The sequence below is a fragment of the Nerophis ophidion genome, linkage group LG03, assembly GCF_033978795.1.
Source record: "Nerophis ophidion isolate RoL-2023_Sa linkage group LG03, RoL_Noph_v1.0, whole genome shotgun sequence".
NCBI classification, from domain to species: Eukaryota; Metazoa; Chordata; class Actinopteri; order Syngnathiformes; family Syngnathidae; genus Nerophis; species Nerophis ophidion.
In genome coordinates, this window is record NC_084613.1 from 56,860,887 (window position 1) to 56,880,860 (window position 19,974).

At 38.5% G+C, this 19,974-nt stretch overlaps 1 protein-coding gene across 5 annotated transcripts in view; it reads right to left on the reverse strand.

The window, feature by feature from the left end:
• The window catches only part of kif6 (kinesin family member 6), a 116,859-nt gene that overhangs the window by 11,478 nt on the left and 85,407 nt on the right, over positions 1-19,974 (reverse strand). For 4 of the 5 annotated variants that reach the window (XR_009806191.1, XR_009806192.1, XM_061895678.1 and 1 more), the window contains exons 16-19: positions 7,901-7,951; positions 7,748-7,835; positions 7,523-7,658; positions 5,188-5,264 (exon numbers count right to left, since the gene is read on the reverse strand). Coding sequence is in view for 3 of the 5 variants with exons in the window: in XM_061895678.1 (XP_061751662.1) it covers positions 5,188-5,264; positions 7,523-7,658; positions 7,748-7,835; positions 7,901-7,951 (352 nt within the window). In the remaining 2 variants the exon portion in view is untranslated. Of the gene's footprint in view, positions 1-5,187; positions 5,265-7,522; positions 7,659-7,747; positions 7,836-7,900; positions 7,952-13,855; positions 13,929-19,974 lie in introns of all 5 variants that reach the window. The other variant, XM_061895679.1, reaches the window with a different exon arrangement.

A 19,974-nucleotide genomic window follows, 5' to 3' on the forward strand; every position in this document is an offset into this window, starting at 1 on the left:
CGATAGAGGTAGACACGTGTGTAGAGATTGAGCAGGAGTTGTCGCTTTCAAAGTGATTTTATGTCCCTGAAACTCCTGTGTTGGACAAAAAAAAAAAATGTGAGTGTTAACGTCGCCGTCTTTTCAATGAAACAAGTCCTGGGAACTCGTTGAGTTGGTTACCGGCTTGAAGGGGAACATTATCACCAGACCTATGTAAGCGTCAATATATACCTTGATGTTGCAGAAAAAAGACAATATGTTTTTTTAACCGATTTTCAAACTCTAAAAGGGTGAATTTGGCGATTTAAACGCCTTTCAATTGTTCGCTGTCGGTGCGATGACCTTTCACCCGTGACGTTACAATGGGAAGCAATCCGCCATTTTCTCAAACACATTACACACACAAGTTAAATCAGCTCTGTTATTTTCCATTTTTTCGACTGTTTTCCGTAACTTGGAGACATCATGCCTCGTCGGTGTGTTGTCGGAGGGTGTGACAACACGATCAGGGACGGATTCAAGTTGACTTACGTAGAGTGTGCATCGATTAGCACGGCATGCCAATCGATGCTGACATGCTATTTAGGCTAGCTGTATGTACATATTGCATCGTTATGCCTCATTCGTAGCTATATTTGCATCCAGCCTTTCCCTCCACCCACATGTAATGCCATACAAACACATACCAATCGACAGATTTGAGTACAGTCAAAAGATGCGAAAGTCCCTCGTTTGTTCTGCACATTTTACCGACGACAGCTATGCTACGACAGATGGCACAGAGATGTGTGGATATCCTGCGACACTCAGAGCAGATGCATTTCCAACGATAAAGTCAACAAAATCACAAAGGTGAGTTTTGTTGATGTTATTGACTTATGTGCTAATCAGACACATTTGGTCACAGCATGACTGCCAGCTAATCGATGATAACATGCTATTTAGACTAGCTGTATGTACATTTGTAGCTATATTTGCATCCAGCCTTTCCCTCCACCCACATTTAATGCCAAACAAACACTTACCAAACGACGGATTTAAGTTGCTCCAGTGGTCAAAAGATGCAATCGTTGGTTGGAAGGCGATCGCCGAATAGCTTCAATAGCTATTCGCTCAATAGCTTCAGTTTCTTCTTCAATTTCGTTTTCGCTATCTGCCTCCACACTCCAACTATCCATTTCAATACATGCGTAATCTGTTGAATCGCTTAAGCCGCTGAAATCCGAGTCTGAATTCGAGCTAATGTCGCTATATCTTGCTGTTCTATCCGCTATGTTTGTTTGTATTGGCGTCACTATGTGACGTCACAGGAAAATGGACGGGTGGATTTACAGATAGCGAAAATCAGGCACTTTAAAGCCTTTTTTCGGGATATTCCATGATGGGTAAAATTTTGAAAAAAACTTTGAAAAATAAAATAAGCCACTGGGAACTGATTTTTATTGGTTTTAACCCTTCTGAAATTGTGATAATGTTCCCCTTTAACGAGCCAAATTTTGGTTAGTTCGTCCCCTACCATGGTTCTGGGATTGAAGATACCACCCAGCAAAAAGCTAAAAACGTAACAGACATCAGTCCACACTTATCTCTTAAGTGTGACTGTCATCTGCTGCTCACACTCATTACACCATGTATCAAATAAAATTGCTTTGGTAAGAACAACCAGAATTAATTTGTACATTAGGTGCACCGAGTTATAAAGCGCACTTTTGATTTTTGAGAAAATTAAATAATTTTAAGTACGCCCCATAATTAAAAAAATCTGGTATATGTATTTTGCCCAGTTTTCAGCATGTAAAACTATTATCATTCTCAGTAAAATGTGTTTTGTGTTGATATTTTTTGGTGTGTGGAATAGATTGTCTGATTGAGAATTATTGTGTTGGAAAGTTGCTTCGATTTTCATTCGATTTGTTCTTGGTTGGACCTTTTGTAACAAAAGCCTAGCTACCACTGTATGTTCATTCAAACAAATGCTTCATAACTGTCTTTGGTTTGTAATGTTTCCAACAAGGCTGGATGGGTACTAAACCAAGTGAACAGTTTGCAGAGGAAATGAAGCTGTATATAGAGACAGACCAGTAAACCAGGAGGGGCTGAGAGGGCAATAGGAAGGCAGCCAGGATCCCAGATTGAGAGTTGATAGCACTAGCCAAAGGGTTACAAAGTAAAACGTGACTCTAAAGGCATCTTCTAATGAGGTTTACCAACATACTCTTGCACAGCTGCTCCAGCTAGTATCCATTCTGTACACTTACACCCCCTAAACCTCACGTTAATCCAGGTCACAACCCCAATGTAATGCTCCCTTCACACTGCACCGTTAGATAGATAGATAGTACTTTATTGATTCCTTCAGGAGAGTTCCTTCAGGAAAATTAAAATTACAACAGCAGTGTACAGAGTTGAGATCAATTTAAAAAGTAAAAAGTAAATAAAGGGGTTTAAATGGAAACAAAATATAAAAATATAAAAATAAAAATAAAAATAAAAAGCAACAATGGGAATAAAAATATAAGAGTAAAATAAGAATTAAAAATTAAACCAAGGTCCACAGATTGAGAGTCAAGCGTGCTAGCCAATTAGCTAAAAAGCAAGAGCTGTCAGGTCATTTACTAAAGCAACTCTTAAACGGGACCTAGTATGCAAAACCAACACGTCCTACCTATTGGTACCGAGTTTTGTGTATTTAGGATCTGTATAAATCACAAAAAGTTTAAATCAAAACGTGGGGGCATGGCAGTGATATTTATAAAACAATCTTGCCTTCTTTCATATTTCCCCCCAACAAGCCATTTGGAATTTGCCTCATGACGTTTATCCCTTTAGCAACATTAGCGAATATCAAAGTGCAAGTCCGCCACTGGTTTCTGACGTAGTCAATAAACTTATTCTTTTTTGCTATCCTTTTGTGTGAGACAGGCTGGCTTGTACATGCACATGCATTCTTTGCTGTTGCCATTTACAATACAAAGTAATATACTGCACAGTTCTAACGTATACCTCTCAGTAGACTCAATATGGAAGTGCCAAAAACTACAATAAGAAACAAGGGACATAAATAAGACCTCCTACAAAATGAAGCATCCAGAAGACACGGTCATAAAGCGGTTTGAAGATGGTCTGTAAAACATAATCATTGCAAAATTTGGACCAAAGAAACATCATTACATGTCATGTACACCACAAAAAAGTATTTGAAAAAAAAATCGAAAATACAAATCATAATATGACCCCTTTAAGACTTTACCAATGTACGCTCGCATAGTTGCAGTATTTGGGATCTGTAATTGTTCTGTAAATATTAGTGACGGGACTCTTACGACAACTCACAATTAGATTCTGGTTCTTAAAGGAAAACTGTACTTTTTGGGGGGGGAATTTTGCCTATCGTTCACAATCCTTATAAGAGACAAGAAGACAAATGGATTTGGTGTTTTTTTTTTTTTTGCATTCTAACATGTAAAAATCGGCTTGTTCTTGGTGGTTCACAATGCTGCTAATGGGAGCAATCAATTCTACCTCTAAATCATTGAAAACTGCATTCAAAAACTGTCAATAACACTTAATTTACATCCCGTAACCTGTAAAAAAAAACAACAAGCTGTAGCGACATTGTTGTTGTAAGAGCAAACACTGAGGAACTATTTTTCTAGCATAGTAACACATCTGTGTGCTTTGGTATTAGCCATAATGGCTAGCTACGGAAAAGAGATAAGCTAGCTTTTGCGTCCGGACGAATCACGTATGAGTTTGTACTGCACAACGCAATGCGATAGGACAACAATCTCTACTGACTGAAAAACAATCATATTACAGTATCTGTAGAGTATTAGCCCACATTTCATGTTTTGTTTGTACACAGCTAGCCAGACAACATGTACACTGTAGTTGTACTAACAAGCATGGCGTGCATGATCACTATTAAATTTACTCATTTGGTGCATTTGGTCCAGCTGGCAGTAGACGTTTGTTCTTGTTTATTTGGGTAAGAACTCCATTTATGTGGAAATAACTTTGCTTCAAGTTCCACATTTGCAGTTTTAAGTCACGCCTCTCTCACTTTCTCCACTTCTGTGTGCTCAAACGACTCACTCTTCCTTTGGGCTGGCTTTTATAAGCAGCAGTTCATCTTCACTATATTCAGCTACAAAAAGATAAGGTCTTAATTTGTCCAAAAAATTGTCATATTCATTGTCTATTACCAAGTCTGCCATGATTACAACACACCGGCGTTTGTTTGTGAAAGTAGGAAGATACATTTGTTGCCGGAAGTCGGAAGTGCGGTGCTATGGAAACGGAAATCAATGCCCAGAATAAATCAGTCCCGTGAATGATTAAAATTACCAAAATATGGTAAATATTGTACATATTACATATTTTTATGAACGTGTCAGTTACTACATTATATATAGACTTGCAGTGTACATATTACATGTTGATGGAGGGTTTTGTAGTTGTTTTAGAGGGCTTTGAAGGCTACAACAGTGAATCTCATTAGCCACATCTTTCAAGCAATTTTTTATCATTTAAAAAAAAAGAAAGAAAAAAAGACATATGTTCTTGTCTTTCATAATGACTGTGAATGATAGGAAAAATTCCCCAAAATGATCAGTTCCCGTGTAAGGTGATGAATCAATTCAGAATTGAATCTTGATTCAACACGATTGCTCATTCAAGCCGATGCTCACAATATATAACTTGGTAAAACAAATTATAATAAACCATATTCAAAAGAGGTTACAGGTTACAAAAGCTCCTCTTGGAACAAATGACATACACGTCCAGCAAGTAAGTGCAGAGATGGCTTAAAAACACAAGTTTTAAAATGTCAAAAAAGGTATTTTATTATATTTTGTTTAATCAATTCTTAAAAAATCATTAATTGATTTAGAATCATAATAAATAAGAATTGCTTAAACACATATCAAGCATATTCCGTATTGGCAGATACAATTAAATTAATAATCAAGAATTTGACATAATTTAATTGATTTCAACAAAACTGAATTTAAAAAATCCAGATTCCAAGAAATGTTATACGTGTTGGACAATCAGAGAAGAAAAAATATGTTCAACTAGACTGACCTGGACCTGTTTTCAGTCCTGATTCTCAGTTTGAAAAACTGGGCTCCATAAATATTGGATTAAGGCTGAGTACAATAAAATGTACAGAAAGAAGAATTTGGCTTTGACAGGACTTACTCAAAGTCTGGAGTGCCAGGTGAGGATGGCTGCAAGGTTCCACACAGAGATGTTGTTGGGCTTCTAGATTTGGTTTCCTAAACAATACACATCATATGGTGTCACAAGGAGAAATTGATTAGCAAAAATACTACAGGCTACCATGACATTCCTGAAATTGATTGCATGTGTGTTATTTCTCCAGAAAAAAGCTTTAATGGCAAGGACAACGATTATCTCAATGACTTCATCTTTTCCATTTGTTTTTTTGATAGTAAATTAAACATGCCAGTTGCGTCTGCTAGTCAGATGTTGTGTCTTAACATCCTGTATTGTTGGGAATGAAACTGCTGTGTGATAATGTAAAATTTGGACATTATCTTTTTACTCCACTGTTACACGTATTTGGCACAAACACAGGTATCATGCAATGAGTTTATTGAAGGCTCAGGAAGTTTTTACAGCTTATATTCAATGATTTAGATTTTTTTCTAATTTTAGATACTGAATTTGGGGATCGTACTGGCCGTGAATTATAATCAAAATATTTTTTAAAGAAATTAAGAAATAGGGGAAAGAGGGCTTGGTTGTACTTGTTCAGTGGGTACCTAGCCTTCGAGTGCAGCTCGAGTGATACCCCAAGAGGGACAAGCGGTAGTAAATGAATGGATGAATGGAGGGTTGGTTATTAAACTAATTTTATCTTGCCACCAGAGGACAGTGTTTCTCAAATTATGGTATAGGAATTTAGGGAATTTGGATCAAGGCTGGCCTACATACTCTTTTATGGGAGGACTTTTTGCGTGAATCTACAGCTCTGCAGTATTTGATTTCTAGGCTTTTACACAATTTGTTTAAAGCAAAACAATTGTTACTCTAAAAAAGTGTGGCAGAAAAGCCATAGTTAAGATTGATACTAGCCTGTTAAACGGGTGGTTACAGGTTTTTAGCCTTGATGCCATCCATCCATTCATCCATTTTCTACCGCTTTTCCCTTTGAGGGTCGCGGGGGGTGCTGGAGCCTATCTCAGCTGCATTCGGGCGGTAGGCAGGGTACACCTTGGACAAGTCGCCACCTCATCGCAGGGCAAACACAGATAGACAGACAACATTTACACTCACATTCAGACACAAAGGCCAATTTAGTGTTGTCAATCAACCTATCCCCAGGTGCATGTCTTTGGAGGTGGGAGGGAGCCGGAGTACCCGGAGGGAACCCACGCAGTCACGGGGAGGTCATGCAAACTCCACACACAAAGATCCCGAGCCCGGGATTGAACTCAGGACCTTCGTATTGGCACTAACTCCTGTCCCACCGTGCTGCCCTGGCCATGATGCTAGCAAGAAATTATATTTGGGTTGGTCATCCCATAAACTCATATATTCATACAGTACATACTTTTTGTTTTTGTCAAGAGTGCTTTGTGTACGTGAGTGCATGTGCATGTTTTCCTCTCTTCTTTTCTTTTTTACGGGGGGGCAAACACTTTGTGGTGCTACGTTCTTGCGCATGAAACGTGCTGTATGAATTACGTTTAATTTGATTAAATATTACATATACAGAAGGTTGGCCTAAAGATGTGTTCATGTTTCTTGCTCATTCCTTGTTGGGAAGCATTAAGTTATATATTTTTTAACTTGTCAATGAAGGTAAACTTTCAAATTTAGTTCTGCTTTCCTAAAAAAATTCACCATTAAAAAAACATGGTGACAAGCAACCCTGAGGTTTGACAAACATCTCCCAATGTGTCAGAGTGTCTTGTTTATAGCCAACATGTTACGCTTAAATCTAATGTAGGAATGACTATTGAAATATATTTTGATGATGACAGGCAAATCACAATAGATTAAAAAGTGTGTTAACCAACCCTATTCTTGATACATTGTAATTCTGTGTGGAGTTAGTCCATACAATTATTTTCTGTGTGGAGTTAGTCTATAAGAAAATATAAATTAAAAAAAAATATTTTAAATTGACTGAGATGAGCCTATAAACACTATATTATATATATTAAGCTCTTGTTTAGGTCACATGGTACTCTCCTGAAATGCCTTTACGCATACATTCCACCTAAAAGTGTTCCCAACTATGTGATGTTTAACAGAGGCCGCAGGGGTCACACTGGCGCCTTAATGGCTTCCAAAGTCAGGGACTCATGCGTATCAACTTTCATGCACTTATGTGTCCTCAGAGGCCACAGTCGATGCACACAAAACCTCCAAAAACAAAAGGATGTCTTGAAACGTCGGCGTTAATTCAGATTTTAAACTCAAACCTTGACAGGAGAGCCTTTAAATGGCTAGGTTTGTGTGTTCTTTTCAAAATGGGTAGATAAAGACAGATGAGGTCCTTCACCTGCACATTGGAAGTCTCCTTGTTCCACCACATTCGGAAGTCCTTCTGGAGCTTGACCTTTGCCTTCTCCAACAACAGCTGCAGATGCTCAATCTCTGTTTTCAATGTTTTCAGGTGTCCAACAGTGCTTTTGTAACTGATGGAAGACATTAGGAGCATAAAGCAAAGTAACATTAACTCATGTCAACTGCTGTGGATTTACTTCATTGTTACGTTCGATAATACATCTTTTTTTCTTGCTCAATATTTTTGCGCAGGTTTTCCTCCAAAGGGTCCAGCTCCCTCTCAACATTTTGATGATTTTCTGTCACACCTAGAGTAGAAAATAATCCATTTGATTTAGGAGTACTTGCATAAATACAGTAACAAAACACTTACCATGAACTGCTCTCTGTCGCCGATGTATTTCCATCTGCTTCTTCAACTCATCTAAAAAAATGAGAGGGTGCAGAAATTAAAATGCATTATACATCAATACACAGAAGAGAAGGGGCTCATTTGCAGCAGGGAGAGCACAACATGAGGACAGATGCACAAGCCACCTCCTCATTTGTTTTTATTAAATCTTTCATTCAAGCCATTCATAAGAGGGAAGGGTGTGCACAAAGATCTTATATACCTAAAGAAATTACACTTTAAATAACTGTCTTATGTTCGAGTAAAGACAGTGGTACAGACTTTAGAAAACACTATTCAGCTGTAGTCAAAGCCAGCACCCACTCAATTTGAAGTGTTCACATTGTGCAGCCAGAAAAATAAAAAATAACATTGTGAAAGAAACATTTGTAATCAACAAGGAAGGCTGTTTATTACAGTGCTTTCGATTAGAGAACTAGAAAAAAACATATGCGTAAGAAGCATTAAGTGTAATTATACTACCTAATAAGGCAGAGTGAAAAATTCCCCCCTTGAAGTTTTAGTCGGGAATTTTACATGGGCACACTCAAACTAGGTCAATCATTCCAAAATTGGTCCACTTAACACCCAAAGCACAGTACGTTTGACTCTGTATTGTTTTACAATTGACTTAAAAGCTACAAAACTGTGCATCTTTATGACAAAACCCAAAACCACTGAAGTTGGCATGTTGCATTATTCGTAAATAAAAACAGAATACAATGATTTGCAAATCCTTTTCAACTTATATTCAATTGAACACACTGCAAAAACAAGATACTAAACATTCAAACTGAGAAAGTTGATTATTTTTGTGCAATAATTATTAACTTGTAATTTATTGGCAGCAACACACTGTAAAAAAAAGTTGGCACAGGGGCATTTTTATCACTGTGTTAAATGGTCTTTCCTTTTAACAACACTCAGTAAACATTTGGGCAACTTAGGAGACCAATTTTTGAAACTTTTCAGGTGGAATTATTTCCCAGTTTTGCTTGATTTACAGTTTAAGTGTTTCAACAGTCTGGGGTCTCCTTTGATGTATTTAACGCATCATAATGCGCCACAAATTTTCAATGGGAGACAGGTCTGGACTACAGGCAGGCCAGTCTAGTACCCGCATTCTCTCACTACGAAGCCACGCTGTTGTAACACGTGCAGAATGTGGCTTGGCATTGTCTTGCTGAAATAAGCAGGAGCGTCTATAAAAAAAGACGTTGCTTGAATGGCAGCATATGTTGCTCCAATTCTGTATGTACCTTTCAGCATTAATGGTGCCTTCACAGATGTGTAAGTTACCCATGCCTTGGGTACTAATACACCCCCATACCATCACAGATGCTGGCTTTTGAACTTTGCACCTATAACAGTCCAGATGGTTCTTTTCCTATTTGGTCTGAAGGACACGACGTCCAGTTTCCAAAAACATTTTGAAATGTGGACTGGTCAGACCACAGAACACGTTTCCACTTTGCATTAGTGCGGCGGCGTTTCTGGGTGTTGTTGATAAATGGCTTTCGCTGTGCATAGTAGAGTTTTACCTTACACACCCCGCGACCCCAAACGGGACAAGCGGTAGAAAATGGATGGATGGAAACACAGATGTAGTGACAAACTGTAGATACTGACAGTGGTCTGAAGTCTTCCTGAGCCAATGTGGTGATATCATTTACAAACTGATGTTGGTTTTTGATGCATTACCGCCTGAGGGATCGAAGGTCACGGGCATTTAAAGTTGCTTTTCGGCCTTGCTGGGATTTTTCCAGATTTTCTGAACCTTTTGATGACATTATGGACCGTATATAGTGGAATCACTAAATTCCTTGCAATATCTTGTTGAGAAATGTTGTTTTTAAACTGTTCGACAATTTGCTGACGCATTTGTTCACTAAGTGGTGACCCTCACCCTATCCTTGTTTGTGAATGACTGAGCATTTCATGGAAACTGCTTTTATACCCAATCATGGCACCCACCTGCTCCCAATTAGCCTGTTCACCTGTAAGATGTTCCAAATAAGTGTTTTATGAGCATTCCTCAACTTCCTCAGTCCTTTTTTGCCACTTTTTGAAACATGTTGCAGGCATGAAATTCCAAATGAACTAATATTTCCAAAAAATAAAGTTTTCCAGTTTGAATGTTAAGTATCTTGTCTTTGCAGTGTGTTCAATTAAATATAGGTTGAAAAAGACTTGCAAATCATTGCATTCTGTTTTTATTTACGATTTACACAACATGCCAAATGCACTGGTTTTGGGTTTTGTATTATATCCCCCAACTCAATGACATTTTAAACATCTGTAGTGTTCAGCAATTGGAAAGTGTTGTTTAAAAATTACTTATTGACTTGAAAAATTCACGGATCAATATGCACACACATAAATGGTGGTTTAAATTGGAAAACATATCAGGAGATTTCCCAATAATTCCAGATCAAAAATCATATTTTACATGCCTGTATTTTTAATGTCACATGAGCACTGATAAATAGATAAGTAACTTGACTTGATCCATACGGAATGTTGCGATGCTTCTGCTCGAATGGGTTGAATTTCAGTTTCACTTTGTGTTCACCTGTGACCACTATGATTTAATTGTGCAAATAAATCTGAAAACAAATTGAGGGGGACAAGTTTAACAAACATGATGAAATGTTATTTGAAGTATAAAAATACATACAGTTCATCCATCAATAAAACATAATTTAGGGGAAGCCCAGTAGGCTCTAAAGCAGACACGCACACACAGACAGGGTTTCATCACTGTGCAGTGTGGAGATCAGAATTGATTGATTGGGATAGTGACATAATGTATTGTTTACATGTGTGTTTATTTACATCAATGACATTGAAAAAAGGCTATGTAAGTTCTTACATCCTGAAAATGCCAGTTGTAACTTCATAGATTGCACCTGCTCGCCACTGTTGTTTCGAGTTTACCTGCATTTCTGTAGTTGAGCGATGTGACATTTACAAACAAACAACTTTTTGAAATGCCATAAATGAACTTTGAGAACCGATCCAGAATTACTTAATAGTATTGTGCAAATTAATACTTAATGTTTACTTGAAAAAGTTGTTCAAAATATTAGATTGTTCCGCCATCGTATAGCAGCCGATTGCTGTGCATAATAACGCATCATATTCCTAGAACCTTCTGTCAAGCTACTTGGAAAGGTGTGGCGACTGCTGGTAGCTCTCGAGCGACGGGTTGGAGACCTCTGGCCTAGTGTCAGTACAGTTATGAGACGCCCCTTGGGTTTATTGCTCATTGGTTAGGAGTATTCAATCAGAGGCACATTTATGAAAAAGTACGCATGTGATGGATTGTGTTCTTTCATATTTTGGAAACAAGTTCTCTACAGTTGGGCCTAGACTAAAAAAAAAACATGCCTCTATTTTCCTATATATATGTCATGCTAAACATATGCTTAGGTTTCTCTTGTCATTTGTAAAAATACAATAAAAATACAGATCAGACGGTTTCATCTATCCATTGTGTTCTGCTTATCCAGAGTCAGGTCACAGGGGCAGCAGCCTAAAAAAAGAAACTCAGACTTCTCTCTCCCCAACTATTTATCCCAAATCCTCCCAGTATAACCCAAAGAATGCCTCAGTCAGTTGAGAGACTGGTCTCACCAACGTGTGAGCAGTGGCTCTACTCCAAGTTCTCCCGAATTACGGAGCTTCTCACTCCGTCTGTAAGGGAAAGCCCAGTCCCCCTAATTTTGTCCTTTCTGTCACTAACAAAATTTTGTGACCGTAAGTGAAAGTTTCATCATCCAAAAAAACCAAGATGCTGTCAATTGACATGACTCGACAGCACTTTTTACCATGAATTTGGATGTATTTGGATAAAAAGAGCCAAGAAGATTCCTATTGCACACGTGGAGATGTTCAACACCCAACCTAAATGGCACATTTTCAGCATAAAGACAAAAGCAATCTGAATGAAATCATAACCTTTGAGACATACAAGAGATACGGCTGAGAAGTAGCACTTTTACCCTCACAATTTTAGAAGACAACGTGAAGCTCTAGCTTTAAGGTCAGCTTTTATTTGACAGAATGATTATACTGGTCCAGAAAACAGGTCTGTAGAAGACTGAAGGAAGTGAAATACCTGCTATGGACCAACACTATGGAAAATGGAACTATTCGCCAGAAAGGTGCTATTTAACACCTTCCAGTTATACAGAGACATGCCTCCAAAGGATTTTAAATGACTCATAATTGAAATTCCAGCACTCAAAAGTCAGCTGAATAGCATAAGTGGTGACCTTATACTCCTGTATAGTTAAAAAAATAAAAAAAACCTTCATCCCTCACTCTCTAAATCTACCTGGGAATTGCTTATTGGTTTGCCAGTATAATTTGCAGCAAAACCATGCAGCAAATTACCTTTCCTGATTTGCTTTTGCCATTCCATCAGAATGACTCCCCAGACACTGCTGTCTCCATACACTTGACCACAATTTGCAGGTCTGGTTACTAATGTCTGCTATGCTTGATGTCCTGTAGATATGTCCAATAGCCTGGTAAGAATGTGCCTGTGCAAGAGCAACTTATTCTAAGGGTTCAGTTATGGATTGGGGCTGCCTATAAACCTATGCTTCTACATGGAAGCACGTGAGCAACAAAACATTTTCGGCTCAGGGACGCAGATTCATAATTAAATTTACCATTCAGACAGAAGTGAGTGTTTCCGTAATTTGAGTGGCAAAACAATAAAAGGAATAGATATATTAACACTAGAAAGGGTCTCAATGGAAAACCCGTGTCATGGTTTTTCTTCAAGTCTACAATGATAGCCCACATGCAACCAAAGGAACATCATCTTTTCAGTTCATGTATGGAAGTACGATGAGTAGGGATTTCTCTATTGAGCCAACCCTTGGCTCACCACTGGCCAGGATCCTGAACTGTGCCCCATCAGGATATTGACACACATAATAAGTTGCAGATGAAAAAAAAATGATTATGATGTTAGGAAGAAGGCCAAAATTCCTGAATTGGATCCATGTATTTGTTTAAGCAATCATATTCATGCAAGCATTTAACAATCTGAAGAGCATCTGAAAGTCAGACAAGAAAAATAACTAAACATTGAACCAAATCAGCTCCTGTCACTTGATGGTTTTACAATAATGTTAGCGTTTTACATTGAAGAGGGAAAATTTTAATAAAAAGGCCATCACCCCCTTCAAAAAAAACAAACAAACCCCCCAAAAATACAGGGTTAACATATGGGTAACTCATCTTTTCATCACACTCTACACTGGGCTCCTTTGCCACTAATTTAAAGCTTGAATTCCCCAATTGAAAATATTGAATTTCGGATGTGTGCAATTTTTAACAGCCACAAATGTTGAGCAAATTATAAGCAATTAGAACTGAAACCGAGTCCTAAAAGGGGAACATTCAGGTATAAAGAGTATTTATACCAAAGAGGAAGCAATTTCAGCGATCAAATGTAAAGGACAATGTATCAGATAGTAAGACAAGTTAAATGGCTGTGGCAATCATGCGTAAGAGTGAGAGCAATTCAACATATCAGATGGTTGGATCTGCTATGGTGAGTTTCCATTAAAATCCCTCAGGTCTCATACATGTCCAGAGTCCACACTCTGCTATGGCACCGTGAAGTCATCCTACAGCCAGTTGAAAGTTTAAATGTAATTTTTTAGAAGCCACTAATGGGGAACCTTTACATACAACAGGTGCCATAAGACAATTGGGTTACTGCTATGTCTTGGAAAAGGACAAGATGAAGTCAAGGACAACTATGTATACCTTATACAAATACAATGAATGCCCCCAAAGAACATACAATTCAGAATATCTTCAATGTAAATACAAGTTATTAAATGTTTGTAATTTTCAGCAATGGAGGTGGGAAGCCACCTAACAGTAAGGGTATTTTGCCATGCTGGTACCCACTTGTCCTTCTCTGTTGTGTTGGAAGCAGTTGCCACTGCCTGATAATTGCAGAAGTGTTCCTCTTTGAGCGGTTCTGTATAAAAGGCACAGCCAGTTAATAACAGATCTACTGATATGGCAATAATCCAAAATGTTTGCAAGATTTTTGGCTAAACTGGACAAATGTTATTTTCACGGCAGGAGCATACCACACATGTACACCAACTGCTTGATCTTTGATCTTTATCTTCCTTTTTTATCATCATAGGGGTGTATTGGAATACTTGACTATTCGATTCTGATTCGACTATCAACTTTCGACTATTAACTTCGCAGTCGAATTGTCGGACATTGAACCTCCGTCTGAGCGAGGCGAGTTCAGTACTCACCGACGGAAACCATTACCTTCTTCTAGATCAGGGGTCTCAAACTCAAATTACCCTGGGGCCCCTGAAGATAGAGTTGGGGTAGGCTGGGCTGCAAGAAGTTATCACTTCAGAATCCTGTTTTAACCAGGTGACTACATTTGTTAACTACATCTTCCAGCAGCGATCGTGAGCCTGAGCTATGGTAGGCCTTAAGTCATTATAAGTTTAATGTAAAAAAATTATATTTTTACAGCTCTGAGTTCCGCAGAAGATGTACAGAGATATTTAAGATTGCTCAAAGGAAGTTGCTCTTTGTGTTGTCCATTGTGTGTTTGTTGTGCTGTAATTTTTGTGTTTGCACCGTTATTGTATTTAGTGTTCTTTCTTGTGGGATTCAAATTGCCATTCTATATTTAACTATTAGCAGCCCAGGGTGTACGGTCTGCAATTACATTAAACTATGAAGTTAGGAACAGGGCCACAAAATATGGGCCAGTTGCAGCAAGCAGGCCACAAATTTGAGACCCCTAATCTCGATAGTTGTTTGACTGTCTTTTTGCGCTCCGGCGGTGCTGAAGCCAATCCAGCGCAGCCAATCCGAGGACCTAACTAAACTATATCATCCCCGCTGTTTCTATTTATCTGAAGGTTTTAGCCTGTTAGATTTGGAAAAAGTTCTAAATGAGTGTTTATTTGTGTGGATCCCCATTTGCTGTGTTTTTGCTAGCATGCATGTAGCACACATACAAGTATACAAAAAAAAAATTAGCTGTGCCTTTACTAGCAGACATGTAGCATACACGATAGCATAATTTGAGGATGAAAATCCTTAGTCAAAAACAGTCCCAATCTTCATAAAGTAGAACAATTGAGGAATAGCTACACTATGAGTCGAATTCACATGCTAAGTGAAATGTGGCAATATCATATGGTATATGTGTGTGGTCGCTGTGATTGAGTTTCAAACTTAAAGCGGGCCAGGCAGTCACACATATCCGTACGACCGTCCATACAGAAAAAAAAAACAATGACGACATACTTTAAACACAGCAATTTGTGGTAATTTTTTAACTGATTTGCTGGCATGAAAAAAAAAAAAGATTACCACTGTATCAAGTAATAGTAATATTCTATGCCTTACACCTCAGTCAACTCATCTCACCTCTCTGGGACACGTCTGCGGGCTCGTAACCAAACCTCTTTCAAAGTTGTGCTGGATCCAAGCCTGCCTTTTAGTCAGAAGACATGTCGTCGTTGTAAAGCACTGGTTTCAAGCTACGGGCCACAACAAATATTTGTGGCCTGGAGGTTAAACTTGTTATTCCACATAATTACCACAGCAAGTCGAAGATCCAAGGATCATAAATGCTATCCTGTTTCGGTGTATGTTGATACAAGAGTATATAAAATACAAATAGGCCGTTAAGTCAACATATGAAGTAATTTGAAATCCTCAACACAGTAATTTGGGTGATCAAATGTCCTTAGACACAATAAGATTTTCCATGGTGGATTTTTATGCTAGAAATAAAAAAAATACCCAGATGCTTTATACAATATGGGTGTACTGCATACATACTACTATGTGTGGCATTGAAAAAAAAAGTTAATGTTCTAATGTTCAAATCCTACTGTATTCATGATATGCATCAACAAACCTTCAAAATAAATACATGTCCTTATACTTTTAGGACCTATGGTCTTGGAAAAGATGCTCTTTAAGTAAGTTTTGATTCCAAGACGATTTTATATTGCCAAGAAAAATTCTGTAAACCAAAGAAATGCTCGAACAAATTTCTCCAAAAGCAGCTGCTTTGATTTTGAGCCCAATGCTGGAAAGATTAAAGAGACAAAGTAAAATGCATCTTTCTATACTGTGCTGTTTCTACGTTCTACATCAACTCAGAGACAAATATTGCATTCAGTTTCCAAGCAGGGCTTCCAAGATTTCAGGCAAGCACGCGGAGCTTAATATTACAGCATCGGTTTCATGCCAGAAGAGGCAACCCAACGTCCACTAAAAACACTCCTCATCTCGGAGGAATGCAGCTCAATGTGTCTAATAATGTAGTAATATTTAACAGCATCGAGACGTTTGATTTCCACAGTCAAGTAATGTCAGCGATTTAGTTAATTTCGAAGATGCTTAAGGTTACATCCCACCTCCAAAGACATGCACCTGGGGATAGGTTGGTTGGCAACACTAAATTGGCCCTCGTGTGTGAATGTGAGTGTGAATGTTGTCTGTCTATCTGTGTTGGCCCTGTGATGAGATAGCGACTTGTCCAGGGTGTAAAACGCCTTCTGCCTGATTGTAGCTGAGATAGGCGCCAGCGCCCAACCGCCACCACAAAAGGGAATAAGCGGTAGGAAATGGATGGATGGATGGAATTTAACATGCTCAAAAAGGAGTCGGAAGAAGCAGAGCTTTTTTTGTGAGTGTGTAATGATTGAATAGAAACATAATGTACAATATATTTTACAAGATAATGATTTAAATAATTCAGAAATAAATAGTAAGCAATATGGTTCTCAGCATTCTTTTTCTTTGTACCTTATAAGAACTCACAATAATTTTACTCCACATACTACGAGGCTTCCACAGGCCTGTATGCACTCGCTACAAAGTATGGGCATGCTCCTGATGAGACGACTGATGTTCTCCTGAGGGATCTCCTCTCAGACCTGGATTGGGGTATCAGTTCACTCTTGGACAGTCTGTGTCGCAACGTGATTTCCCGTTGTTTACCAATTGGATTTAGGTATGGGTATAGGGCAGTCCAAAGCATGAATGACTTTGTCATACAGGAACTGCTGACACACTTCAACCACATGAGGCTAAGTATTGCCATGCATCAGAAAAAACCCATGGCCCACTACACCAGCGTATGATCTTACAATGGGGGCGTGGATCTCATCCTAGAACCTAATGGCAGTACTCTACTGCATTATGTAGCAGGCTGAGGTCTTATGCAGACATAAGGCCCTTTTCAACCACAGGAACTTTTATAGGAACTTTTCCACTCACCCGAGTAAATAAAGTTTCCACTGTGTTTCCACTAAAAACTAACCAGGTAGATTTAGTTCTTCAGGAATCTTTCGGCGTTCCTCCTAGCTAGGTGGGACAACCAGGAACCTTTTCGGGGGTAGGCTGTCAGGACTATGACTTGGATTTGTTTTGCTTCTTTTACGCAAAGGATGATTTGCACGAGCGAGACATGAGTGTAAGTACATGATAGATTTATTTAAACACTACAATACAAAAACAGGAAAACAAAGGGCGCGCACAATGGCGGATAATAAACTAGACTATACTCAAAAACAAAAGAAAAACAGCACAATGGCATGGCTATATACAATAAACTAAAGATACTATCTATGGCACAAAGCGAAACAAAAACTTGCACTGAGGCATAAATACAAAAGGTCTTACGTGGCGTGCTCAAACAATAAACAGCGTGGCAAGGCATGAAGGTCGGCAAGGAAAGGTAGGTGCGTGGTCATGAGGGTTCAATACAAAGTCCGGTAGGTAGATAAAGTACCCAGAAAACAAATGGCTTAAATACTAGCTGTGGTAATTGGAAATAGGTGTGAGAGCTGAGGACCGGGGCGTGACTAGGAGACCAGGTGGAAACTAATGGGTTACTATGGAAACAAATAAAACCAGGAAGTGCAAAACGGTAGACAAGAGTCCAAAAAACTAAACATAACGTGATCAAACATAAAACCTGATTCACAGGCATGACACAGGCTGTGATGTCGAACACCAATTGGTTAAACACAGTTGGGGGAGTTCCTAAAACGTTTCAAACACGCGACCGCCCTTGGAATATACCCGACGACTTGTTTATTTCTTATTTCTTGAGAATTTCTATTACAACAAACTTGATAACAGAGAGAAAGAAAAATGAAAGCTTTCAAAATGCAGGAACTTTTGTGTGGCATCTTTGTGCTAAAGAACACTAATCATTGGCGCTACCTTGGAGTGTATTTAACTTAGACGTAGTCCTCAAACTATAGGCAGTTTATTGTAGTGTATTAGTTTTTATAAAATTGATTTTTTTACACAACGCTACGAGAAGTGGGCAGTCTCTTTTAAATGTATTTACGGAGGAGTATGAAGCCGGACTTGAAGCGGCGACCTCAGCTGCTTACTACTCTGACTTTGTTAGATGAATGTGGAAAAAAGGAAGGCAGCTAAATAACATCCACTATTAACTATTTACTTCATTTTTTAAAAGTAGTCAGTGACACTCCATTTGTGTAGTTATTAGTCTCAACCCGAGTGTACAGAATGCTAATGCTAACAAGCTAATGCAAAAGCCAATATGTTTGTGTTGTAGAAGTGAGATAAACCCTGACATGTATTATTTATATATTGTTATTGACAGCTGAAATTGACCAAAAGGAATCGCCTAACCCTCGTTAATTCATCATTTACCGAGAGGAAGATTTTGTGACTGTTGGACATTGCGGACAAGAGCCTGACTTTTAATGAACACTTTGGTAAGCTTTATTTTTTAAATGATATCATTTTGTAAATGATTGCTTTGTATTTCAATTACTTACTTTTTAGTAAAAGAACTGCGACCTAATATTGTCCGTGTGTTTACATGGTATCAGTGTAGAAATATAGCAAATCATTCCTTTATACGTCATCAGCCTGATTTGTATAAACGACCCTCAACTGTGGAATGCAGTGGAAATACAAACCACACACTTCTACAGGAACCAGAGGTTCCAGGAACCAAAAGTTCCTGAAACTTAAAGGGCTTATGCATTCCCAGTCCATCGCTGACCCACCGCCAAACCTGTTATGCAACAGGATGTTGCAGGCAACAGAACGTCCACACACATCTCTGCCACGTTCGTAACATACTCAATTTGAACCTGGGCTCATCTGTGAAGACCATAAGGTGCCAATGGCAAATCGAAAATCCTGGTGTTATCTAGCAAAGTCCAGTCAGGCTGTAGGATGTTCATAATTAATAGAATCTGTTTCTGACAGTTTGAGCAGTACCAGGCACAATAGTGACTTGCTGGAAGTTATTTTGTAGGGCTCTGTCAATGCTCCTCCTGTTCTGCCTCGTACAAAGAAGCAGATAATGGTCCTGCTGTTGCGTTGTTGTCCTCGTATGGCCACTTCCATGTATTCTGCAGTAACGTGTTCATGTTTGTCCGTGTGAACTTTGTTATGCATCTATTATATTTACTATTCATATTCTGTATAATTCCAACTATACAGCTAATCTTTTTTTTTTTTTAACATTTAGGGGCCTCATCACGCAAAACCAACTATTCATACATGTTGGTACCTGTTTTTGTGTATTTGGGATTCCCATGAGTCCTTAAATTTTGAAATCACACTGGAGAAATGGCGGATATATTTAGAAAACAATCTTGCCTTTTTCCAAACCTGCTCCAGATGAGCCATTTGGAATTTGAGACTTAAGTGAAGTATTTTGCCTTAGTTACGTCAGTGGATATCGCCATACATACTGTAGTAGAGGTTTAACCCAAAGAACTTTGCGTGAGTCTGCCATTTGTATTCAGTTGTAGACTAAATTTGTAGTCAATAAGTTCATTATTTTTCCCTATCCTTTTGTTGTGGGGCAGACTGGCTCGTACATGCACATGCATGCTAAAATCCTCCGCTGTTATGGTAAATGGGTTATACTTGTATAGAACTTTTCTACCTTCAAGGCACTCAAAGCGCTTTGACACTATTTCCACATTCACACACACATTCACACACTTATGGTGGGAGCTGCA